This window comes from Rhineura floridana, chromosome 9, assembly GCF_030035675.1.
Source record: "Rhineura floridana isolate rRhiFlo1 chromosome 9, rRhiFlo1.hap2, whole genome shotgun sequence".
Classification (NCBI taxonomy): Eukaryota; Metazoa; Chordata; class Lepidosauria; order Squamata; family Rhineuridae; genus Rhineura; species Rhineura floridana.
In genome coordinates, this window is record NC_084488.1 from 84847342 (window position 1) to 84873895 (window position 26554).

At 44.9% G+C, this 26554-nt stretch overlaps 1 protein-coding gene across 2 annotated transcripts in view; it reads left to right on the plus strand.

Moving 5' to 3' along the window:
- PRSS12 (serine protease 12) overlaps positions 1–26554 on the plus strand; it is a 102904-nt gene that overhangs the window by 15524 nt on the left and 60826 nt on the right. For both annotated transcript variants that reach the window (XM_061585274.1, XM_061585273.1), the window contains exons 2-4: positions 1239–1377; positions 6470–6648; positions 24356–24506. In XM_061585274.1, the coding sequence (XP_061441258.1) occupies positions 1239–1377; positions 6470–6648; positions 24356–24506 (469 nt within the window). The remainder of the gene's footprint in view (positions 1–1238; positions 1378–6469; positions 6649–24355; positions 24507–26554) is intronic.

A 26554-nucleotide genomic window follows, 5' to 3' on the forward strand; every position in this document is an offset into this window, starting at 1 on the left:
AAAAAGAAATTGCAAATTCTGCAAAGCTGATATTTCTGTGCCTATATAGAATCTTAACCACATTCTGTCTGAAGTGCCAAAATATACTCCCTCATTACAATGTAGTAAGAATTCAAAGATTTGATGCTGGCAATTATTAGGGAGGCATTAACAAGAACTACCACAAAGGAATATATTAATGGAACTCCTGCCATAAGATATCAAGAATAAGGCCTGTTCCAAGTTCTATCCAGAGGATGGTAACAATGAGCCAGAATATGGGCCATGAACTTTTCAGTAGTTGCTGTCACTGTATGAAGTTCTCCGTGGAGAAACCAGCCAAAATCCATCTTGATCGGTTTTTGGGAAATGCTATAAAATAGTCTTTATTTTCCAGCTGGCATTTACTGATTTTCATGTTTTATTGGGTGATGTAATATTAATCATACTCAGAGTAGACCAGTTTAAATAAATGGGCTTAAATAACTTAAATCCATTGATTTCAGTGGGTCTATTCTGACTAACATTGGATATTGTCTACTGAGATTTATTATGCTGTTTGTCTATGTATGTTTTCACTGAATGATTTGAGCTTTCAAGGAAGAAATGATATCCTCACCATTCATTCCATTTGTAATGTAATATTGATATCAGACAGGTTGTGATGCAAAGCACACCTGGAAGTAGCCTCTGCCATAATACAATTCCCCCTTCCTCCGTCCATCAGTCAGTATGCCTGGCAGCAAGGTTATAGAAATGGTGTTGGTTGAGCACACAAGCATATATTGAACCCTATCATCTTATTAATATGTTCTATGTAGATTTCCATCACAAGGCTATTTCAAGGTTGCTCTGTGTTGAAAACAAAATTGTATGAATCTGCCTTAAAATTTAACATCCAGTTACAATACCAATCAAATTTTACATAAGTCAGGAGGCTTATTGACTGAATGTACCAAAGATAACCAATTAGAGAGACCATTTAAAACATTATGGAACAAGGATATTGGTACCATGGTTTAATACCAATGAATGCTGCATCTCCTCCTCCTCGTTATCCTGCTGTTGCCTGTCTTTGCATGAGACTTTCTATGATATTTCCAAATACAGCCAATACAATTCAGAAGGTTTTTCTTTGTGATCATAAGTTGTGGGATACATCTTTTTTTTAAAAAATGTGGTTGCTGTAGATAATGCCTGTATCTCATCTATGAGAAGGATTCTAACCCCCAGCCTTACTTATTTCTTATAATAATCAGGTTCAGTGAGACTTAAAGGTGGCAAAAATGACTTTGAAGGCACAGTTGAAGTTTATCTGAATGGAATATGGGGAACGATCTGCAGCAGTCATTGGGATGATACTGATGCATCTGTGGTATGTCAACAACTTGAACTTGGGTAAGTTTAGCCCTTAATTCACACTGATTGTCAATTATGTTTTCTAGAGTGTTTTACACTATAGGAATATAATGGAGGTCACTTCTCAGTTGACAATAATAGTGATGTTACAGTGGCTTGAAATAATTGATTTGCTAAAATTCTAGATGACTCTAGAGGAGACATTACTTTTACCTGGGAAAACAGGGGCAGTTAAGAATGCATGCAGTTAATGACTTCAGTGTAAAACAATGGCTTTAGAAACCATTTAAATAATTAAGCAGTCAAAACCACAAACTTCTGAAAATTTCACCTTAATGTAAAAAGCAGCTTTTGGGTGCTATAGTTATATAGGAAAAATGTTAAATTGTGATACTAGTTTTCTCAAAGTACTCTAAAATAGAAGTAAAATGTTAATTCTGAAAAGTTTCTTTTTAAAACAAACAATATTTTATTAATCAAGCTAGTAATTGGATCTTTCTTTTTTGCACAAATGGCCTACATTTATTTCTGAATATATTAATATATAAGTGATAGAAAAGCTCTGTGTTGCCTCTTGCTAGATGCATGTTGCAGCTGTGCAATGGAATCTAGGATCAGACTCCTGATGGAGCATTCTAGAGTACCTGTTGAGAAATCAAAGCACCCCTCTCCTTATTTTTAAAAACTTTTAACTGTTCAGCCCTAACAGTTTAAGAGAGAGCCTAGAAATCTTTGGAGTTCAGCTGCCGAAGTCTCAGATATACTGAGTAACCTGTAAATATCTCTTTACCCTCCTTCTGTACTCGTACCTCTGATGCTCATATGATCCCTCTCTCTACACTCTGTGCTGCTGTTCTTCCCTTCAGCTCCATTTCAAACAGTTTTCTAAAAGGTGCAAGGGGATACTTGAAACAGGAAAACTGAAATGCTTCTGAATAGAATTAGGACTTTGCGATCTGGTTCTGGGTTGATGTCGCAATCTTGCACTCATTACAGAGTTTCTGCACAGAAGAAACAGCATGAAACTTGTGCATAGATCGTCACATCATTTTTTTCATTCCACACACCAAAGCAAAATACCACACTTGTACCCTTAGTGGGGGAGGGGAGGGAGCATGGCAATCTATTCTTGGGTTGCCTGCATTTCCTACATGGATATGACTCCAATGAAGGAAACCCATAATATATAAATATAAGTGGTCCTCTCTTATTCATGTGTAAGTCCTAGTTTAATCAATGGCTCTGATCTGCAGATAACCTATGGCAGGATTGCACAAAGATTGTTTTATAATTATGTATTGCCCTTTCAGTTGACTGCTTTGGTGCTTTTAGAATATTAAGAGAATCTGAGGACAAAGAAGATGATGAAATCTTTCGATTAGGAGGGGGGAAAGCACCACTGGACTATAAAAGAAGCATGTTAATACTTTTCAAGGACTGTTGTTCAACTGGGATAGGCCAACACTTGCCCAGGCCCTGCCCAGACCCAGTGTATCTGTACTCTGTGAAGACTCTTGCTGTTGCTGACATTTAACAATTATATTGTGATAATAAAATGTGTTAGAACTATTCCCCATATAGTTTGGGATTATTTTAATCATATGGTGCTTTAAAATCTTCCTGAACCATGTGGAAAACTGCTTACCACATGAAGTTGTGGCCAGACAGTTGTGCTATAAGTGGACTGGTATGTAGTTGGGTAGGTGTTTTGTATACATGCTGTAAAGAAAGGCCAACAGCTATAGTATAATTACCAGAGAGCATTTCCCTGTGGATCATGGATGGAATAGTCCTACACATTGTGCTCCTTCAAAAATTCCCCATATCTCAGAATGTAGTCCCCCTTAGTCCCATAATGGATTTGTAGTGCCTTGAACTTTTAAAGCAGTAGTAGCCTGCTCAGCATCAGAATGACTGTTCTCACCGTATCACATATAAATTAATTTTCTCTTCACAGAGATATAAAGGGCAAATCTCGAAGCCCTCTGTTAAAAGTTAACTCTCATAGCCACTCTTCTCTCTCTGAAGGATAGTCTCTCTTTTTAGTATTTCTGTTATTTGCAATTAATTGGTACCAGGAACAGACTCTTAAAGCACGTTTTTATTTAGTAAAATTGCAGGGAATTTTAAATGAATAAACTTTAAGTTGACCCCTTTCCTGTCATTATGTATATTGTAATATCTGGCAGACTGGAATATAAATATTTAATTAATGCCATGTGACAGGTTAGCATCAAAATAATGAAATATCAGCAGGTTACTATGGAGAGGAGATTAGTTAATTATTTACAACTTTAAGGGTATTTCTCAGGAAATAATGATCCTTGAAGTGAAGTTGATGTATTAATCCATTAACTCGATCTGGTTATTGATCCTCTTCAGTACACATTTGATTCTAAAATTATGCTTGAATATGTGTATTTTTCAATTGAAAGCAACTCTACTAAGTTCAAATTGCAACAAAAGATTAAGAAAGGTTGGGAAGCGTTAAATGGCATTATGCTTGACAAGTATGATGCTGGATTTAGTGCAGGGCAGAACACTGTTATGACTTGTTATAGCAAACCTATGATACCTGGCTATGGTCCTCTGTGCTTCCTATTATCAGTATCCTATATCATACTGAATATGGCAGCCTTATCACATGCCACAGAATAAAGTTGGCTTGATTGATTGCCCTTTTGCTTTATGTCCCCAGTCTTTTTTTATCCATGCCTTAGCCTGTTTGCTTAGAATATGTGCCTTATGATGTTAACTGGAGATTATTCCTTTCTTTAAAAGAGACCAAACTTACTCTGAGCTGTTTTATAATGTCTAATATTAATCTGCACACACCAAACCAATTTATACAAATATGTGGATTAGATGAGATCAAAGTTCTGCCCATCTGGAGTTTGCAATTTTGCTTACGGTTTTAGCTGTGTGTTACGTGCAGTTTCCTTATCTGGTTTTCATATAAAAATATTTTTACTCCCAGATTTCGCATGGTATGAGCAATGATTGCCAGCAAGTTCACTTGAACTGCATGTTTGAATATTGGGATGGTTTCAAAATGAGCAACTAATTCCCATATAGAAATGGGAGACATACATGGCTGCTAGGATCTGGTTGTTTTTCACCCCCTGCCTATGTAGTTTGTACTGCTACCTTTCTCCAAGTGCAAAGACTCAGTACAATATATGCAGGAGGTGGGGGTACAGATGCTAATTCTCCTGCATTCATCTAGAACCCTGCAGCCTTCTACTTGCCTATAGACCTGCAGCTCCTGTGCTGTCCTTCAGTTTACCTATGGCTTCTAGAATTCCCTATGGCGTGATCCAAAGGTGTACATGTGCAGTGTACCTGGGGTATTTTATAATGTACCAGTGGTATTTTAGAGTGATCCCATTATCAGGAGCTGGCCCATTGAACCTCCAAACTGATTTTAAAATTCCTCTGCATTTAAAAGACACAGTTTGGAGGAATGGCATGAAAGTTGCCAAATGGGAAAGTCACTGAAGAAATAATCTGTCTCCATGGGTGGCTCTTATTCTTTTCTTTTTCATGTGGGACATTTTTAAAAGCAGTCTTGAGGCTAACTAGAACAGCTGCTGATAGGGGAATATTTAAAAGAATGTAATTAATTATTTAATTTGTTAATTGCTTTCTAGGAAGCATTTCAAAGTGATTAATAATGAAAACATCTATAAAAACATCAACTATGCACACACACACACACAGACAGACCATGGTATTCTTTTGGACTGTTTCAGGGAGGAGGGGGTTGGGGGTCAGTGGTTCCGCATATACCCCCAGGGTCACTTCCAAAAACTAGTTATGGGAGGCTACTGTTTGGCACTGTGGGAGATATCCTGTGGCTTTACACAGAGTCCCATCTTGTCCCCCATGTTATTTAACATCTATGTGAAGCCCCTGGGAGCTGTCATCAGAAAATTTAGAGTGAGGTGTTAATATACAGATGACACCCAGCTCTGTCTCTCTGTTCCATCTGAATTGACAGAGGCAGTTGAGGTGCTGGACCAGTGCTTGGAGGCAGTGATGGGCTGGATGTGGGCCAATCAATTGAGGCTGAAGCCTGAAAAGATAGCGGTGTTATGTGTCCAGAGTTCTCACATCTGGGAGGTGGAGAGACAGGCTGTCCTGGACAGGGTTTCACTCCCCTGGAAGGAGCAGGACTGCAGTTTGGGGGTACTTTTGGATCCAACATTGTCACTGGAGGTTCAGGTGGCCTCAGTGGCTAGGAGTGCCTTTTTCCAGCTCCTGCTGGTTCACCAGTTTTGGCCCCTTTTTGGCAGAGATGACTTGGCCACAGTACTCCATGCTCTGGTAACTTCCAGTCTGGATTACTGCAATGCGCTCTGCTTTGGGCTGCCCTTGAAGATGACTCGGAAACATAAACTGGTTCATAATGCATCAGCCAGATCACTGCCTGGGGTTCCCTTTAAATCTCATATAACTCCTGTTTTAAAACAGCTGCATTGGTTGCTAGTTCATTTCCAACCCCAATTCATGGTGCTCCCACTAGTATTTAAAGCCCTAAACAACTTAGGACCCAAATATTTCAAAGACTGCCTCCTTCCCTACAGACCCTTTTGTGTGTTGAGCACACTACCCTTTTGGTAGTTCTGCCACCTTTTGAAGCTTGTGAGGTGGTGGCCCAGAAGACGGCATTCTCTGGATGGCCCCTAAGTTGTGGAACTCCCTCCCCACAGAGGTGCATCTGGCAACTTCGCTGTACAGCTTTAGGTGAATTCTGAAGACACACCTCTTTACCCTGGCTTTTTGACACCTGAGTTGTATATTTTTAGAAGCCACTCTGTTTTGTGGTTTTAGGTTGTTTTTAATGCTGTATTTTAAAATTGTTGTAACTTGCCCTGGAACCTTTAGGTGAAGGGAGGGTAATAAATTTTGTTGTTAATGATATGAGGACAATTTCAGATTCAGTAAAGATACAGACTGAGATAATATCCACTTAAAAGGCTTGTTTATTTGGTTGCACTCTGCATCATATGTCCCCTGCTTTCTTGGGGTTCGGAAACTGTGGTGAAGCATATGATCTTTAGTTTGGAATAATGCTTTAGCAATTACTTCAGCTCTCTTCCTAACTGTCTGTCTGTTGCTCTTCCCACAGGGACATAGGCACAGCAAAGCACACCCCATTTTCTGAACTGGGCCTTATCCCTGTTTACTGGAATGATGTACGTTGCCATGGAGATGAAGAAAACATCTTGCTATGCGAAAAAAGTATCTGGCAGGGTGGAATGTGTCCTCAAAATATGGCAGCTGCTGTCGCATGTAGCTTTTCCCATGGTAAAATACAAGTACATATGTACATAATTTGGTTTTGCATTATGTAAACATCATAGTTATCATCCCAGATCATTCTGTATAAAATAGCCTTGTTGAAAATAGTTGGTGGCAATGTACTTGAGACACGCTGAATAACAGCATCATTACTCTCCATCGCCCATCAGTAAATTCTAATTGAATGCATTTGAAAGTAGCATCACATTGTATAATTCTTCATGCTTTGAAGTAGTGATGTAGTGATAGTGGCATGACGTAAAGATGTGTGGAGTAAAAAAGAGTGGTGAGTAGCTGAGAACCAAACTAGATGTAGACGTATCAGTGTAAACCCAGATCTGCAGCAGTTATGTAGAAAGTGATATTTGGCACAAAAGGAGTGTGTGAGTGTGAAGGGCAGAACTCTCACTCCATCTGTAGTTTTCCTTCCCATAGCTCCAAAGGTCCCCTTGCCTCATGTCCCTTTTGCTGATTAAATCAGATCCTAACCCCTCCCATCATGTTGTATTTGATTTTGAGAGATGGCTTTAAACAAGTGGATCTCCTACATTTGTGTTTACTGCAGCCCTAAATACTGTTTGAATTAGCAGGAATTCCTCCTCAGCAGACATTCTGAAGTCAGTGTCATAGGATTAATGCAGAAGCTTTTGTATTCAGGGATTAAGATGGTAGTTTCAGGGACCTCTTTTTCCATAGGAGGAATGCCATCATGCTGGATTATAGCTTGTCCTATTGTCCGAAGGCAAGAATGTTTCTGAAGTCAAGACCAGGGCGTCAGGCCCCTCCCACTCTCCAGTTCATTTTCCATAGGAAGTGGGCCATCACTGTGGGAAATAGTTCCACCTATCGTGCGAAGGCAAGAATGTTTTTGAAGTCAAGACTAGGGACGTCATGCCCCTCCCACTCTCCAGTTCATTCTTGCCTTCGTACGAACAAGATTGGAATTTCACGTAGCATTTAGCTAAGTCTCGTATTTGTTTCTCTTTTTCTCTTCAAAACCTTTTTTCTGTTTTTTGTGTCTAGCCTACTGAGGATCCCCTCAGAGACCGCGGCTGCGGCTCTCTTCCCCCTTTCCTCAGGGCTATTTAATTTATTTTATTCCCTTGATTGGGGTGCTCCCTCTGAGACCGCGGCTGCGGCTCTCTTTATTTTTGCAGTTTCAAGCCCCCTCCCCCCCCCCCGTAGCCAGGGGGCTCCCTCGGTGACCGTGGCTGCGGTTCCTTTTTTTTTTTAAGATCGCTTTTGATCGCTTGTGAGGGAAGGGGAATCCCTCTCCCTCCCCCCCCGATCGTTGCCGCGGCTGCGGCTGATCCGATCTCTGCGGGAGCTTGCAGCTGCGGCTCCCGCCGTTACTACCTTACCGCAGATCGCCCTCGCTACGTGGCTTAAATCCCACTGCGAAGGGCTTTACAGACCGCGACGGCGGCTCTCTCTGCGGCGGCTGCCGTGTGTTCCTCTACCTGCTCTTCCAGAGTTTTTTCCAACCGCTACTGCGGCTTTCGGCGAGTCCGTGCTGGCCAGCCCTTCCCCCAGTTCGCTTGCGACGGCCGCCATTGCTCCTTCTCCCTCAGCCCCGTTTTGATCGTTTTTTCCTGCCCGTTTTTTTTTCCGGGCGCCATTTTTTGAAATTCAAAATTCCCGCCTTTTTTGTTCCCATCTATTTAGCTTCGGATACCTCCCCTGCAGGCTATCTATCTGTATGTTTGTGTATATGTGCTGCTGACAAACTTACACAAGGCTGATTTACACACATTTTTACTGTGGCTGTAATCATAGTGGCTGAATTGTATTATTAAGGCTGGAGCTCCAATCCTAGTGGGCTGGATTGTATTATCAAGGCTGGAGCTTTAATCCTAGTGGCTGGATTACATTATCAAGGCTGGAGTTTTAATCCTAGTGGCTGGATTACATTATCAAGGCTGGAGCTTTAATCCTAGTGGCTGGATTACATTATCAAGGCTGGAACTTTAATATCAGTGGCTGACTTGTATTAAATCTGATTTACATTACATATCCTGCCCCCTATGGGGCCGTGAACAAGCCAAAAACCCAGCCCACAGCACTAATCTGAGTGTGCCAACTCTAAAACAGCCTATATTATATTAACGCGGATACCTCTGTGCATTCTGCCCCCTCTGTGGCAGTGCATTCGCCATCTGCCAGTGTATCCTACCCCCTCCGTGGTAGTACGCTGTGCCAGTTCGGGTCTTTACATTCTGCCCCCTCCGTGGCAGTGTACTGCACCCAGGTTCATATAAGATGGCAGAACAGCCAGGCATGTCACCATCAACACACATGGTGCCAGATCAGCCAGACATGCCACAATCAGCCAAGCCACAACATACTAACACGTCTAAGACCAGACATGCCAAAGCACTGGCTAAGACAAAACATCTTTCCAGCCATAGTAAACCAAAGCGTCCTCGTTATGTCTCTGTGCCAACAACCACCACAGCACAGACACACATAAGTGATATTTTCCATTCTCCTGCTACTGCCTCTGACGAGGAAGAGTTTGTTGGCTTTCCCCCTCACGGTTCGCCTAACGAACCTACCTCTGGCTTACCGCCTCAGACATCTGTTCCAACAGCCCACCAGGCACATACATCTCACACATCTGGTCTGCAGCTGTCTCCTGATTTCCTCTCCCAACTCCAAGCCATGCTGGCTTATTTCACACAAATGCAGTCACTACCACAGGTTCCTGCCATACCCCCACTCAACATGGACCAACGCGCGTTCCATGCTGCTCATCCTTCCTGCTCGTCAGATCCCTTCGATGTAGCCAGAGGCAGATGTACGGACGAAGCCTCGTATGCGGAGGAGTTAACTTTCACTGACCATGTTGAAGGAGACGACTGGAGCGACTATTCAGATCATGAGGAGGATACATCGTATCGCTTGTTCAATACCTCAGATTACCAACCGCTCGCACGTAGGTTACTTCATACCCTTGGTCTCCAGACTGCGCCCTCAACTTCGTCCGCTCCAACTCTCAAAGGGGCCAAGGTCCTCAAATCCCCTGCACCTACTGAACACTACATCCCGGTGCCGGACCCAATTGCCAAATTAGCTTCCGATGAATGGGCCCACCCACTCAAAGCTCGACGCTTCAAGAACATGGCTGACAGACTTTACGCCCTAGCCCCAGACTTCGCCACCAAGTTAGAGGTCCCTGGCATAGATGAACCGATCGCTCGCCTCGTTTCACGATCTATCTTGCCCAGGGAAGGGGAATCCCACCTAAAAGATACTACTGAACGTCGAATAGACTTCGCCCTCCGCAAGAACCACGAGGCCCCTGCCCTAGCCATGCGTGCCTCCGCCTCAGCCTCCATCTTCTCCAGAGCATCTATGATGTGGCTGGATGACCTTCTAGAGGATGATAACCCTGATCCTGTCGCCTTCAAAAGAGCACTATTGAAATTACGTAAGACAGCAGCTTTTGTGGACGATGCCACTTTGGATGCCACCCAATTAGGGGCACGAGCCATGACGACTCAAATAGTCGCTCGTCGTACCCTCTGGCTTCGCCACTGTCAAGCTGATTCAGCGGCCAGATTGAACCTGTCCAAGGCCCCTTACTCCGGATCTCTACTCTTCGGCGAGGAAGCTCTAAAGGCAGTTCTGGTTGATCCAAAAGACGCCCATAAACCGGTTCTAGCCACAGTCAAGAACATCGACCACAGGCCCTTCAGGCGATTTCCCTCCTTTCGTTCTAACCAGCCTTTTCGAGGAACGCGGCCAGGAGGACAAGGCCGCGATTTCAGACCCTATGATTCCAACGCATTCAGGGGTTCCTGGAACCGACGCTTCCAGGGCAGAGGTCAGTACCAAGGGCGCAGGGGCAACTCATCGTCCTCATATAGGGGAGGTCCTCGCCTACACAAGTAGTATTAATGCCATCCCCATAGGTGGCAGATTACTTAATTTTGGAGATCGATGGCTGCGCCTTACTAAGGTCTCCTGGATCAGGGACCTCTTCACTTATGGCTATACCATAGAGTTCTGGGCAACCCCATCAGACAGATTCCACCCGTCTCCTTGCCCAAGGGCACCAGCCAGGCACAACATCATGCAGACAGCTATACATCACCTCTTGCACATAGCGGCAATAGAGCCAGTTCCCACAACTGAGAGATCGGAAGGGGTGTATTCCCTTCTATTTGCTGTGCCAAAACGAGATTTATCTTGGAGGGCGGTATTGGATCTCAAGTTTGTCAACCGTTTTGTAACATACCGCAAGTTTAAAATGGAATCTCTCCATTCCATTACCGAGAGTCTGCATGAAGGAGACTTCCTGGCTTCTATCGACCTTAAGGAAGCGTATCTCCATGTACCCATTTGCATAGCCCACAGAAAGTTTCTTCGGTTTGCTTTTGGCCACCAACATTTTCAATATAGAGCGATGCCTTTTGGCCTCTCCTCTGCTCCAAGAGTATTTTCCAAGGTGCTACTCATCCTAGTGGCTTACCTTCGGACCCAAGGGGTTCATATCTACCCATATTTGGATGATCTGCTCATACGGGCCAAATCTGAAGAGCTGGCTCATCATCATTTAATGATCACCCTCAATGTTTTGCAGACCTACGGCTGGCTTGTCAACTTCGACAAAAGCCATCTCCAGCCAACCCAACGCCTACTACATCTTGGGGCAATGTTGGACACCCTGCAGGCAATGGTCTTCCTGGCTCCAGATCGCATCACTGCCATCACAAGCATCGCAAGGTCCCTGATGCAACAAACATCCGCAGACGTCATGCTTCTCGCCAGAGCGCTCGGGATGTTTATCTCCACAATCCACATTGTGCCCTGGGCTCGGGCTCACACTCGGCCCCTTCAGTGGACTCTGTTGCCTTTTCAAAAAGACATTGCCAGCTCCAACCATCGCAAAGTTCATTTGAGCCCCGCTCTGCGCCTCTCCTTCCGCTGGTGGACCAAGGTTCAACACCTCTCCAAGGGCACGTCGTTCAGAGAACCCCGCAGAACCGTCGTGACCACAGACGCCAGCCTCATAGGTTGGGGAGCCCACTGCAACTCCCAGTACGTTCAAGGGGTTTGGCCCAATGCAGAGCAATCTCGAAGCATCAGCTGGCTGGAACTAAAGGCTGTCCACTTGGCTCTATGTCATTTTCAATCTCTGTTCCCTTTGCATCATGTGCTCATTCGAACAGACAACACGTGTGTAAAATCACATTTGAACAGACAGGGGGGCACCAGGTCTCGTCCTCTGCAGGACTTAGCCTCCCTCATCTTTGTCTGGGCAGAACAACATCTACAATCCCTGAAAGCAGAGCACCTCAGAGGGATTTGGAATGTGACAGCAGACTGGCTCAGCAGACAACAGGTCTTTCCGGGAGAATGGAAACTTCATCCAGCCATTTTCCATCGTCTCCAGTGTCGGTTCGGCGCCCTCTCAGTCGACCTGTTTGCTTCCAGTCACAATTGCCAGCTTCCAAGGTACTTTGCTCGATACCTGGACTCAACAGCAGAAGCAGTGGATGCTCTGACAACACCGTGGCCAGACGGTCTATTGTACGCCTTTCCTCCCATACCATTGTTAGCCAAAACCTTGAGGAAGGCGCGAACCGAAAGGGCACAGCTGGTTCTGATAGCACCATTTTGGCCACGCCGACCGTGGTTCTCAGATCTTCTGGCAATGTCAATGATGGATCCTTGGACACTTCCAGTAACGCCAGACCTCCTATCCCAGGGCCCAGTACTGCACCAGGACCCTACTTGGCTCAATCTAACAGCGTGGCGTTTGAACGGAGACACTTGAGGTCAGCTGGACTGTCTGACGCTGTGATTGATATTATTTTGGCTTCGAGAAGACCATCTACCACTCGCATTTATCAACATACCTGGGTGGCTTTCTCCAAGTGGTGTCAGTCCCACCACCACGATCCATCCCAGGCCAATGTGCACCAGGTGCTCCAATTTCTCCACAGTGGCTTTATGATGGGACTTCGACCCAACACTCTACGTCGACATGCGTCTACTCTGTCATCCATTCTCTCAGTGTCCTCTCCTGGAGATCATATCTCCTCACATCCATTCATCAAACGTTTTTTGAGGGGAGTCGCCCTACGCTCTCCGGCTGTTGTCCATTGGTTCCCCTCATGGAGTTTGCCGAAAGTTCTGCAGGCTTTGCAACGCCTCCGTTTGAACCCATCAGGACTGTGCCCCTACATATACTGTCCTTCAAGGTCCTGTTTCTGATCGCAATCACATCTGCCAGACGCGTTTCGGAGTTGGGCGCATTGTCTTCTGCTCGACACCTCTGCGTCTTCCATAAGGACTCTGTTGTGCTGAAGACTGACCCTTCCTTTCGTCCCAAGGTCGATTCAGTTTTTCATTGCAACCAGGACATTGTTTTGCCTTCCTTTTGCCCGAATCCTACCCATCCTCTCGAGAAGGCTTGGCATTCGTTGGATGTCCGGAGGGCTCTCAAGACCTACCTGTCTAGGACCCAAGAGATTCGACGAACGGAGTCTCTGTTTGTATCCTTTCATCCAGGGTCTATGGGGCATAAAGTATCCAATCCTACCTTATCCTGTTGGTTAAGGGCATGCATTACCTTAGCATATGAGTCCCTGACGCTGCCAGTTCCTGCTAGTATAACAGCTCATTCTACTAGGTCAGCTGCCACTTCGGCTGCTTTTGCTACTAATGCTCCTGTTGCCGATATTTGTAGGGCCGCAGTCTGGTCTTCCCCACACTCGTTTATAAGTCATTATAAAATTGATCGTTATGCCTCTGCTGATGCTTCTTTTGGCAGACGAGTGTTGCAACAGGTTCTTAATAAGGATTAACATGTGGGTGGTCCCTCCCTATATGGGTTGCTTTGGTACATCCCACAGTGATGGCCCACTTCCTATGGAAAATGTACCATTGGTCTCACCTGAAAGGTGATTTTCATAGGAAGGGGCCATCACGACCCTCCCAGTTGGAGGATGACTAGCAATTTTATCAATGGGTTACATGTTATTGTTTCCATATTATATTTAAATGTAAGAGTGAAGTCAAGACTTTTAGTTCTGTTATGTTATGAAGTTATGTTAGAGTCATGTTGTTATGCATGTGACTATTATGTTATTTTCCTGGCGGGCCTGTTGGCCTTGTTCTTGTATTTTTAGATATCTCTTTTAGACTCGCTACGAATGAACTGGAGAGTGGGAGGGGCATGACGTCCCTAGTCTTGACTTCAAAAACATTCTTGCCTTCGCACGATAGGTGGAACTATTTCCCACAGTGATGGCCCCTTCCTATGAAAATCACCTTTCAGGTGAGACCAATGGTACATTCTTGCCTTCGTATCGAACAAGTTTGTTATTCCAGATAGCGTAGCTAAGTCTCTTGTGTTTGTTTGTGGATTTGTTTGCCAGAGTGTGAAGGCTTTTGTTATCTGTCTATCCTACGTTTCTTCCTTCCCTCTGTCTTGTCTTTGACATCGTTTACCCCCAGAACTTTAGCCTACGGCTCCCAGAGATACCGCGGCTGCGGCTCTCTCTCTCTAAGGCGGCTGCCTTAGTCTCTTTTTGTTACGGGAGCTTGCGGCTTTCCTTCTCGCCCAGCTGCACTCCTCCGCCCTCGTTTAGCCTCGCAGGAGCTGCTGCTGTCTGCCGATCCTAACGGCGATTCCGGGAGACCGCGGCTGCGACTCTCCCTCGCTCAGCAGGCGGCCGCAAGTCTAATTGGGAGCTTCCGATCGCAGCTCTCCGCCTCGCACCGCCTCGTTCTCTCCCTTTTTATCGCCGCCTATTTCGGCGGCCCCAGAGCCTGCGGCTGCGGCTCTTTCCCTTGCTCTGCCCCCCTCCCTCCGGCTCTTTCCGCGGCAGTTAATTCCCGCCGCGACGACCTTTGGAGCCTGCGGCTGCGGCTCCGTTTAAATTTTGTGCTCCGTGAGCCCGTGTCTGCGGCTATTAAGACATAGCTCGCCCCCCAGCCGCCATTGACGACATTTGAGCTTGAAAAATTTGAGAATCTTGAGCTCGTTGGCGCTTTCCTTAGACCGCCATTGCTCCTTCCTCACCCCAAACCTTTCTCATTGGCTCAATTTTCCCGCTCCTTGTGGGCGCCATTTTGATCCTCCCACGTTTTTCCCGCCTTTTCTATTGGCCTTACTGATAAACGCCTCTGTTCTAGGCCTGCCGCTGTCAGTGTATACCTTTCCTGTCAGTGTCTGTTAGTAAGCTGTGTCTGTTAGTAAGCTGCAGAGCACATATTCAAGTCTGCTACAGCTCTTCACGCAAACTACTACTATTGATTATTGCTGCTACCTAAACAGTAGCAATACCTAAACAGTACAAAGCCTATTATTCCTGCAAGGAAGGTGCGCCTGTGGCTGGCTCATTAAACCTATTAATACTGGACTGACTGTACACCAGACTATTGATCCTAGTGTGCAAGGGATTGATAGCACATACCACCTGTCTGGACTGACCTGGACTGTGCATCCTGCCCCATCTGTGGCCGTGTACTAGACTATTCATAGTGTACATTCTGCCTCAGTCGTGTGCCGTGTACTGCTACCCTTAATATCTATATGATGGCAGAACAGCCAGAGACAACCCAGGCAACCAAGCGGAAACAACAGCCTGTGACAAACCAGATGACTACGCCTAAACCTCCTAAGGCGGTCAAACATAAGCACTCAAAAGCGGTTGCCAAAACCAAACATCTTAGCCACAGCACAATCAAGCGGCCCCGCTATGTCTCTGCTCCAGTGCCAGAGGAGTCAAATCATGCACAGTTAACTACTCTCTTTCATTCTCCTGCTGCTTCCTCTGATGAGGAGGACTTTCCTGGATTTCCTGTACAGCCAACGGTCAGTCAATCCAGAGCTTGTTCTTCTTCACTACCTGTGGGGCCGTCTGCAGGTCCGCCTATCCAAGAGCAACCATCTACATCTCCGGGACTACAGCTGTCCCACGAGTTCATTACACAACTTCAGGGCATGCTGTCCTTTTTTGCTCAGAGTCAGTCATCTTCACAAGCTCCCGCTATCCCTCAACACAGCGGGGTTCAACTTCTACACAGTGAGAGAAACCTATCAGGTTCTCCAGACCCATTTGACGTTGCCAGGGGCAGGTTAGTTGATGACGCCTCTTTTGATGAAGAGTCCACATTCGCGCTGCAAGACCAAGGGGACGAGTGGAGTGACCATTCGGAAACAGAGCAAGAAACCTCTTATCGTCTCTTCGACGCTTCGGATTACCAGCCCCTGGCGCGCAGAGTCTTGAACGCTCTTGGTCTTCAATCCACTCCAACTGCAGCTTCCACTCCCGCTTTAAAAGGGGCCAGGGTCTTGAAATCCCCTACGCCAGCTGAAAACTTCCTCCCTGTGCCAGACCCCATCGCTAAACTGGCCAAGGACGAATAGTCCCACCCCTTACAGGCACGCCGATTTAATAACATTGCGGACAGACTCTATCCTTTGGCCCCGGACTTTTCTACCAGACTGGCTGTCCCTGGCATCGACGAGCCTATTTCCAGTTTAGTTTCCAGGTCCCTCTTGCCGACGGAGGGGGACTCTCATCTAAAGGATGCCACTGAACGGAGACTGGATTTTGCTTTACTCAAGACCCATGAGGCCATCGCCTTTTCTATGCATGCATCCACATCTGCTTCTATTTTCACCAGGGCAGCGATGATGTGGTTAGACGACCTCATTGAGGACCACAATCCAGATCCCGCCTCCCTGCGCAGATCGCTACTAAAATTGCGTAAAACAGCTGCTTTCGTGGCCGACGCCACCTTGGACGCAAATCAACTAGCAGCACGTGCCCTGGCGGCTCAGGTCGTTGCCAGACAGACCCTCTGGCTTCGTCACTGGCTGGCTGACTCTACTGCCAGGGTTAATCTTTCACGAGCACCTTATGCAGGCTCATTACTTTTCGGGGAAGAGGCATTAAGGGCAGTGCTTGTCGACCCTAAGGACACTCGAAAGCCTGTCTTGGCCACCGTCAAAAATGTCGAGTGCAGACCCTTTAGGCGTTTCGCTTCATACCGCACGTCTCAGCCCTTTCGGGGAACGTGGCCCGCGGGACGAGGCCGCGACTTCCCAACATTTGATTTCCGCTCCACCAGAGGAGGCTGGAATAGACGTTTCCCCAGTAGAGGTCAGTACCAGGGCCGCAGAGGCTACTCAACGTCCTCATACAGGGGAGGGTCTCGCCAACGCAGACAATACTAAGGCAATACCAGTTGGGGGCAGATTGCTTCTATTTGCCGAACTTTGGCTACCTCTGGCTCAGGTCCCATGGATCAGAGACCTCTTTTGTTATGGATATGCAATTGAGTTTTGGGCAATACCTCCAAACAATTTTCATCCCTCCCCTTGTCCCAGGGCACTAGACAGGCACTGTATCATGCAGACTGCGATACATCACATTTTGGACATAGAGGCGATAGAGCCAGTCCCCACTGCAGAGAGGTCGGAAGGGGTGTACTCCCTCCTATTTGCTGTGCCCAAACGCGATCTCTCATGGAGGGCGGTTTTGAACCTCAAGTTCATTAACCGTTTCGTAAAGTATCGCAGGTTCAAAATGGAATCCCTCCACTCCATTATAGACAGCCTGCAAGAAGGTGACTTCCTTGCCTCTATCGACCTAAAGGAAGCGTATCTCCATGTCCCTATTTGCATAGCCCACAGAAAATTCCTTCGTTTTGCCTTTGGCTCCCAGCACTTCCAATATCGAGCAATGCCGTTCGGACTCTCGTCCGCCCCGAGAGTATTTACCAAGGTGCTACTTACCCTAGTGGCTTACCTCAGGCTTCAAGGGGTCCATATCTACCCTTATCTGGACAATCTTCTAATATGCGCGAGGTCTAGGGAGCTTACTCAACGTCATCTAACCCTCACGCTCCATGTCTTACAGGCCCACGGCTGGCTAGTCAACTTCGACAAAAGCCATCTACAACCAACCCAACGCCTGCAGCATCTAGGGGCAATGTTAGACACACTGCAAGCGACTGTGTTCCTGTCCCCAGATCGCATCACCGCTATCACAGACATCGCAAGGTCTCTGATGCACAAAACATCTGCAGATGTCATGCTTCTAGCCAGGGCGCTCGGAATGTTGGTGTCCACCATCCATATTGTTCCATGGGCTCGGGCACATACGCGCCAGCTACAGTGGGCCCTGTTGCCGTTCCAACATGACATTGCCAACTCAAACCATCGAGCAATCCCCCTGAGTCCCACTCTGCGCTTGTCATTCCACTGGTGGACAAAGGTACAACATCTCACCCAAGGCACTCCGTTCAGAGAACCCCACCGGACTGTCATTACCACTGATGCCAGTCTCCTTGGTTGGGGAGCCCACTGCAACTCCCAGTTCGTTCAGGGAGTTTGGGACACAGCAGAGCAAGCTCAAAACATCAACTGGCTGGAACTAAAGGCTGTCCACTTAGCTCTGCTTCATTTTCAGTCTCTCTTCCTCTTGGATCATGTCCTCATTCGAACGGACAACACGTGTGCCAAATCTCATTTAAACAGACAGGGAGGTCCAGGCCTCTACAGAACCTAGCTTCCCTCATATTCGACTGGGCAGAACAACATCTGCAATCCCTCAAAGCAGAACATCTCAGAGGAATTTCGAATGTCACAGCAGACTGGCTCAGCAGACAACAAGTCTTGCCGGGAGAATGGAAACATCATCCGACTGTGTTCCATCTTCTCCAGCGTCGATTCGGCCCCTTCTCAGTCGACCTGTTTGCTTCCAGTCGCAATTGCCAGCTACCCAGGTACTTCGCTCGATACCTGGACACAACAGCGGAAGCGGTGGATGCTCTGTCACTCCCGTGGCCGGAGGGCCTATTATACGCCTTCCCTCCAATACCACTATTAGCCAAAACCTTGCGGAAGGCACATCGTGAGAAGGCGCAGCTGGTTCTGATAGCACCATTTTGGCCCCGTCGACCGTGGTTCTCGGATCTCCTTGCACTGTCGGTGACGGATCCCTGCCCACTTCCAGTCAGGCCAGATCTCTTATCACAGGGTCCAGTATGGCATCAGGACCCCAAGTGGCTCAACCTAACAGCGTGGCATTTGAACGGGGACATTTGAGATCGGCTGGCCTGTCAGATGCTGTTATTGACATTATTTTGGCCTCGAGAAGACCATCCACCACTCGTATATACCAACATACTTGGGTAGCGTTCTCCAGGTGGTGTCATTCCCAACACATCGATCCTTCCAAGGCTACAGTACAACAAGTGCTGCATTATCTTCATAGGGGCCTCATGCTGGGACTTAGACCCAACACATTGCGTCGACATGCGTCCACTCTGTCGTCCATTCTTTCAGTATCTTCCACTGACGCCCCTATTGCCTCACATCTGTTTATCAAACGCTTCCTCAGAGGCACTGCTCTACGCTCGCCGGCTGTAGCTCACCGTTTTCCATCATGGAGTTTGTCAAAGGTTCTGCAGGCCTTACAACGTCCTCCGTTTGAGCCACTCAGGACTGTGCCTTTACGTCTGTTGTCTTTCAAGGTCCTGTTCCTGATTGCAATTACATCGGCGAGAAGAGTCTCAGAACTGGGTGCATTGTCTTCTGCTCGCCACCTCTGTGTCTTTCACAAGGATTCTGTTGTGCTGAAAACTGATCCTTCCTTCCGTCCCAAGGTCAATTCAGTTTTCCACTGCAACCAGGACATTGTTCTACCTTCATTTTGTCCGAATCCTACTCATCCTCTCGAGAAGGCTTGGCATTCGTTGGATGTTCGGAGGGCTCTCAAGACCTACCTGTCCAGGACCCAGGATATACGACAGACTGAGTCTTTGTTTGTATCCTTTCATCCAAGGTCTATGGGGCATAAAGTAGCTAATTCCACCTTATCCCGCTGGTTGCGTGCATGTATTACCTTAGCCTATGAGTCCCTTAAGATTCCAGTTCCGCCTAGTATAACAGCTCATTCCACTAGATCTGCAGCCACTTCGGCTGCTTTTGCTACTAACGCTCCTGTTGCCGATATTTGTAGAGCTGCTGTTTGGTCTACTCCACACTCGTTTATAAGGCATTATAAAATAGATCGTTATGCCTCTGCCGATGCCTCATTTGGCAGACAAGTTTTGCAACAGGTTCTTAATGACGATTAGTATGTGGGTGGTCCCTCCCTGTTATGGGCTGCTTTGGTACATCCAGCATGATGGCATTCCTCCTATGGAAAATGGACCATTGGTCTCACCTGAAGGGTGATTTTCATAGGAGGAATCCCATCATGACCCTCCCAGTTGGAGGATAAGTACATAATTTTTGGGATGGTTTATATATTACAATTTCATCATTATATTATATTATATTATATTACATTTTAATTTTCTAGTGAAGTCAAGACTTCTATTACTGTTTTCGCTAGGTTAGCGTCAGATATTATGAATGTTACTATCATGTTATGTTCTTGCTGGTAGGCCCGTTGGCCTTTTTTCCTGCATGTTTAGATATATCTCTTTGGACTCGCTGCGAATGAACTGGAGAGTGGGAGGGGCCTGATGCCCTGGTCTTGACTTCAGAAACATTCTTGCCTTCGGACGATAGGACGAGCTATAATCCAGCATGATGGGATTCCTCCTATGAAAATCACCCTTCAGGTGAGACCAATGGTCCATTCTCTGTTTTGTGGTCCTTCAGTAGCCATTTAAGGGATTGTCTAGGGCAGAGCTTGGAAAAGTTACTTTTTTGAACTACAACTCCCATCAGCCTAATCCAGTGGCCATGCTGGCTGGGGCTGATGGGAGTTGTAGTTCAAAAAAAGTAACTTTTTCAAGCTCTGGTCTAGGGCAGGAATGGGGTACATGTTGAGAAGAGCTGCATTCCCTTGGGTGGACAGGCCAGAGTGAAAAGTGGGAAGGATCTGAACATAAAGTGATTGAGGCCAGAGGCTAATGTGGTGGAACCATTCCCTTCTTTCTCTTTCCTTTTCTGCTGCACCCTTCTCTCCATACCCCCACTCCATTCAATACCATTCACATGAAATTTGGCTAAGGGCCACATGAAATTGAGCTGAGGGCTTCATGTGGCTTTATGGCTGCAGGTTGCCCACCTGTGATCTAGATAATGATTGCCCACCATCTTATTTGCTTGTCCGGAATGGATCCTTCCACCCAAAGGTTTATTGTGTTTTGGGGAACAGGTGCTTCCCTGCCCTCTTGGCTATGTGATACAATTGGTAAATCCTTAATATCTTTGAACTTCTCCAAGGATTACTAAACAGAGCCAAGACAAGTTAATATGATTAGCCCAATTCATTATCTTTTGAGGTCTAGATAAAAGTAGTTCAAAGCAGGATCCTTAAGGTACTTGAGAAACAAACCCCAAAGCCTATAAAGAAAGAGGGGATTTCACATGGTGCACAGCGCTATTCATTAGTGGAAGGTTTAACACTTATGAGGCTCACATTGCTGCTTGCAGGATGAGATCATGTCTCCCTGAGCAGCTGCCTGCACCTCGTTAGGAAGGCATGCCTCACCCTTTAAGAATGTTGTCTTCAGAGAAAAGGCATGCTATGTTGTGTGCATACAGATGCTTGTCTAGGCCAAAAATACTTGCTGGTGTGGCAGTTTGTCACCTTTTGGGGAAAAAAAGCATTCTGTACTCCCCCCCCCCCCAAGTGAAGCATCTTTGGTGCACCTAATGACTGATGATATTTAAACCATTATGTTCCTCGGGTTTGTCCAGCTAAAATAATGGACAGCACTTGCATCCTTCATTATTTTTTCTGTATAGGAACTGCAAAAGTGTGCAGAAATTTTCAATGCTTTGTTTTATTCTTTGTCAGATTATGATATGAAGATCCTGCATGGCGTCTTTTCCAACCTCCAGTATATTTATATATAAGAGCAAAAATTTAATGCTGAAAATGTTTATTTCTTAAGGTATCATATGCATTTAAAAGAGGGATCATTGGCTAGAGTGGATTAAAAGGGTCATATGAGCAGGGTTAGACTGGGATATGTTTAGAACTCTACAGGTTGGTTCTTGTAACCACTTTACGTATGAACAATCATAACATTTTCTTGGCTACAGTCATGCCTGTAATCATATGGAGAAACAAGTATGAACTGGCCTGTACCAGCAATGATTCCAACAGGTCAGTTGCTAATTTTTTAGCCTCTGTCACCATGTGGATTGCTTCAAGTGTACACATACATCTTTTGTCAATTTTGGTTCTCTCAGTTTCTCATTTTTCCAGTCTTAAATTCAGTTCTGTAGCTATTTATGATTTTTTTAAAAAAAATGCTCATGAAAATTCTTCAGCATTTTAGTGCAAATGTTTTCTAACAAACACATTTTTGTATGCAGTTTTGACTAATGTACACAGTTTTGAAGCAATTTCTCCTAATATAATGCATTTTGTATGTTACTTTGTATGCTATTTTCACTAATATATTCATTTTATGCACATTTTCCTCCAATATATGCATTTTTGTAATTTTTTGTAAAAATCAAATTTTGTGATGGACAACTACATAGCAAAATTGAGATAAGTGCAAATTTGATAAATTCCGCTTTAAATGCAAACCGAATTGAATTTTCCCCACATCCTTAGTTAGGACTGCCTGCATGGACAGGAAGCAAGCTTTGAACATGGCAGTGTTGTGAATTGAAGTAACAAGTTAAGACAGGCACCATGGTTTATGGGATGTATCCAACACTGCTGTTCAGCTTGCACAGCACAACTTCCACTTCTCTCCCCTACAGTCCACCACAGATCCTAAGAAACTGCTCCAGGGGGACCCTCCAGAGATTTTTTTTGGGTCTCACAGGGAAAGGAGAGGAAGGGGAAGTCCTGTTGTGCAAGTGGAATTCCACTTGTGCAGTGTTGGATACAACTGTAACTAAATGATATCCAAAATTAGAATTGACAAATGTTTTAGTATTAAGGGATGTAATGCACAGGATTGATGAGAATGAACATGGTCCAAAGTCACAGAATGTCCACATGAAAAATCCTGGTTAATTTATTTCAAAGAGAGCAGGAAGTACAAGGGGTTCAAGCTTCCTAGACTTTGGAATTTTCATTTTGTCCAAAATAAAACTCACTTATCCTACCCTTCCCGCCCCACCCAGTATATCAGAATTCTAATACAGAGATAGCATGTGCTTCTCCTGCTCAGGAAGACGCAGAAGTTGCATTTCAGGAGAGATGGTGAAATCATTGTGAATGATTGATTTAACTAATTGGGTTATTAGAATAAATAATTGATCACATTTAAAGCTAGATCGCATGGGCATGAGTGCAAATTCCTGTGGTTTTTAAAGCCATGAAAACCTGCAATCCTATATCCACTTAGCTGGGAGTAAGTCAATGGGACTTATTTCTGAGTAGCTATGGTTAGTATTGTGCTATAAGGCTGTGACTGTTACAACAGCTTGGGCACTGAATTCCAGCTTGGGCACGTGAGGAGAGCCTTTTAGCATCCAGATGTTGCTGAAATAGAACTCCCAGCACCTCTGGTTATTGAGCATGCTTACTCGGGCTGATGGGAATTGTAGTTCATCAACATCTGGAGGGCCAAAGATTCCCCACACCTGAGTTAAGAAGTACATTCTTTTGTCTGCCTTGAATTGGTTTAATTGGGTGTTCAGTGTTATCGTGGTGGTATTCTCTTTGTTCTCTCTCTAATATGCAAAATTTATAAAATTTTGTCATGTTATCCCCCACTCTTGTAAACTTATTTCAAAACAAAAATAATAATAATAATTTAATTTATAAGCCGCCTATCTGGCCGATGGCCACTCTAGGCGACGTACAATTTAGTTGCAATAAATGCATCATAATAAAATACACATAAAATACATATAACAGTAAAACTATAAATAAAGAACAATAGCAGTTCAGAGTAATAGGCGATTAGTCCTAAAAAATTAACCTTCCCCGGAAGTCCCAAAGGCCTGTCTGAAGAGCCAGGTCTTCAAGGCTTTGCGGAATACATTCAGGGAAGGGGCATGCCGAAGATCGTACGGGAGGGAGTTCCAGAGAGTGGGGGTCGCCACTGAAAATGCCCTCTCCCTAGTCCCCACCAACCTAGCTATTTTAGTTGGTGGGACTGAGAGAAGGCCCTGAGTGGCCCTGAGACACTTTAGATTTTCCTCATTGGGAAGATGCTCTAATGCTTTGATCATTTTGGTTGCCATTATATGTACATTTTCAAGCTTTACAATATCTTTTTTTTAAAAAAAAAGTTCTGCACCTCAGATGTGTAGTTGCACAAACTTCTGCTCTGATCCTAGTGTTCTATTCCTCATATTGTCAGGGTGAATTTCCTTATGATTCTTCCACAGTACCTTAATAAGCCCTAGCTATGGGGGAAATCCTATGTCAGTAACTGCAATTATTCCACAAACACAACTCTGAGAAGAACAACCTAGGTGTGATTCAGTGATAACCATTATTGAGAAAGCATCCCAAAGGCTTCTAGCTAGCTCCTGTTTGAAGCTTATGTTCTTTTATTCTTACTTGGTTATAAGGAAGGAACATTGCTGGTGGGGTTCCACCCACATCAGTCAAATTAATGACATGTGGAGTACTTAGTTTCTGTTTCTACAGTTGAAAATTTTACCCTGGAGCTACAGGAGTTATTAGCACTCTAGGTATGCTGTTGTGTTATGCTGTTACAGGGACCTGGAATGGGCCAAGGTGTTACTAGGATCACTAATAATTGGGAAATGAAAACATTTTTCTCATTATGTGTTTCATTTCAGCCGCTGATTTTATCCCAGTCCGTCTGGTTGATGGGAACAGTGCTCATGAGGGAAGAGTAGAGGTCTACCATGCTGGTCATTGGGGAACCATCTGTGATGATCAATGGGATGATGCGGACGCTGAGGTAGTCTGCAGGCAGCTTGGCCTTGGGTTAGTTTCCCCTCCCCTCAAAATATTGTATTCAGTTGTAAAAGCTAATCACTGCAAATGAACAAAGATACTCAAGCAAATTCGAATGTATGTGTCACATTTTAAAATGTGGCTGGTACTTTAGATGATTGAACCAAAGACACCACTTTAGCCAAAATAAAGCCCTTTGACCTTCTCAGGGTGAAACTAAATGTTACAAACAATGCTTGAGTTCTAATCTAAAAGGACAGTTTCATGTTTTGCTGTCCTTCTCTTTCTCTTATAATATATAGTGATAGTCAACATATGATGTGATGTCATAGATGTCACTTGCAGGAGCAGGAAAATTCACAAGTGAGATGATGTCACATCATGTGCTGAGTATCTGTAAACTACATAGGAACACTGTGACTTGTTTGTATGATGCTTCACAGATAAATCCATCAGATTTGTTCCACCATGGACTTCACATTGGCTTTAGGTTTTGTATTGGAAGTAATCAGTGGGAACCAAAAATGAGAGAAAGTATCTACACCTACTGAATTAACATATGAGAATGGATTTCAACCCAAACATTGGTTCAAAGAACTGCGCAGTGAGCACTCTTGTACACATTGGGACTTCTGAGGCCCTTTTCTAAGCACTCTCCCCACTACTGATATTTAGCATGTTAATCCTGATATTGGGAGAATCTTTGGAGTGGGTTCTAATACAGCATGAAGCCTGGATCTGCCTTGAGAGTGGTAAAGACAAGATAAGCATAGTTCCAAGCACTTACATGTACTTGTAGCATCACTCTTTTTGATCCAGCCCAAATATGCAGTTTTAATTAGTGTGCCTCAGTTTCTTGGCAATTTGCAATTTCAAACACATGCCACATTCTAAAGTGAAATTACATTTACTTTAATTTTTATTTAACTTGAAAGGTTGACTAGTTTGCTTCTGTTCCCTGTGTTTAGTAAATTATAGTTGTCATCAAGTAGTCCCTGTCCGGATGTTTTTATATGAGTCTAAAGGCTTGCGATCTCAAGAACACAGCAGGATGCCTCAGCAGGAAGGCACAATATCCCTAGATGGAAGTTTGCCATGAGAGGAAAGATATAAGTATGGTGGCTGGGGGTGGGATGGACTAGGGACGGAGCCTGAACTATGTGTGTATCATCTCAATTAATCCAGCTGGAAATATTCTGCAAATTATGAAATAAAGCTTCTTGGCAATGACCTTCCTATCCTCTCACAGCTTTCATTTGGCATTACTATGCAATAAAATCCACTTGGGTTAGTTTGCCAGAGACAAAAGAGAATGCTGTTCATATAATTAAATACTTCATGTATGCTAACCCCACTCCCTTTCATTATATCATTTGGATTTCTATCCTCTGATGCACTGCATGTGTATATTCGCAGTAGAGCACATAGAATAATGGGGCTAAATGCAGAGAATTTGAAGATAAGTTAGTCTAACTCCCTGCAACCTGATATGGTCCTTCACAAACCGAGCTAATTCTATACTATACAGTGATTATGGATGAAATACAAAGTTAATTATACTCATAGAAGACCCATTACAATCATCTAACTTAGTTGGATATCACCAATGTTCTTTGTTTTTTTCAAAGGTCTTTGATTTTTTAAAATTTCTGTCACTGGCTAGATACCTGTACCTTAAAATAAGGAACAAGAAATAAAAGGACTATCAGAGAATCCAGAAATGAAGCAATGTAATTTTTTAATTACTGATTAAGTGAGCAATCCTAAACCACAACCCATGCTTCTGGAGGGGGTTAGGATTGAGTGGAGATAGGCCTCTGCCAGTGGGAAGTCTGTGCCACTGCAGAAGTCACACTGTGTCTGTTGAAGGCACGGGCAGTTTGGGAGCTACCACTGGCAGTGTTCCCACTGGCAGAAGCCAATTCAAACCCCCAAAGTTGTTTTTTTGAGGGTGTGGAGAAGCAGGGCCAGCCAAGGCTCTGCTGGATCCAAACAAAGGTGCACTGACAGATAAAGGCTTGGTCTGGGCCACTCTGCTAAACCAGCCTACAGCTGGCACAACACAAGAAGGAGGGAAA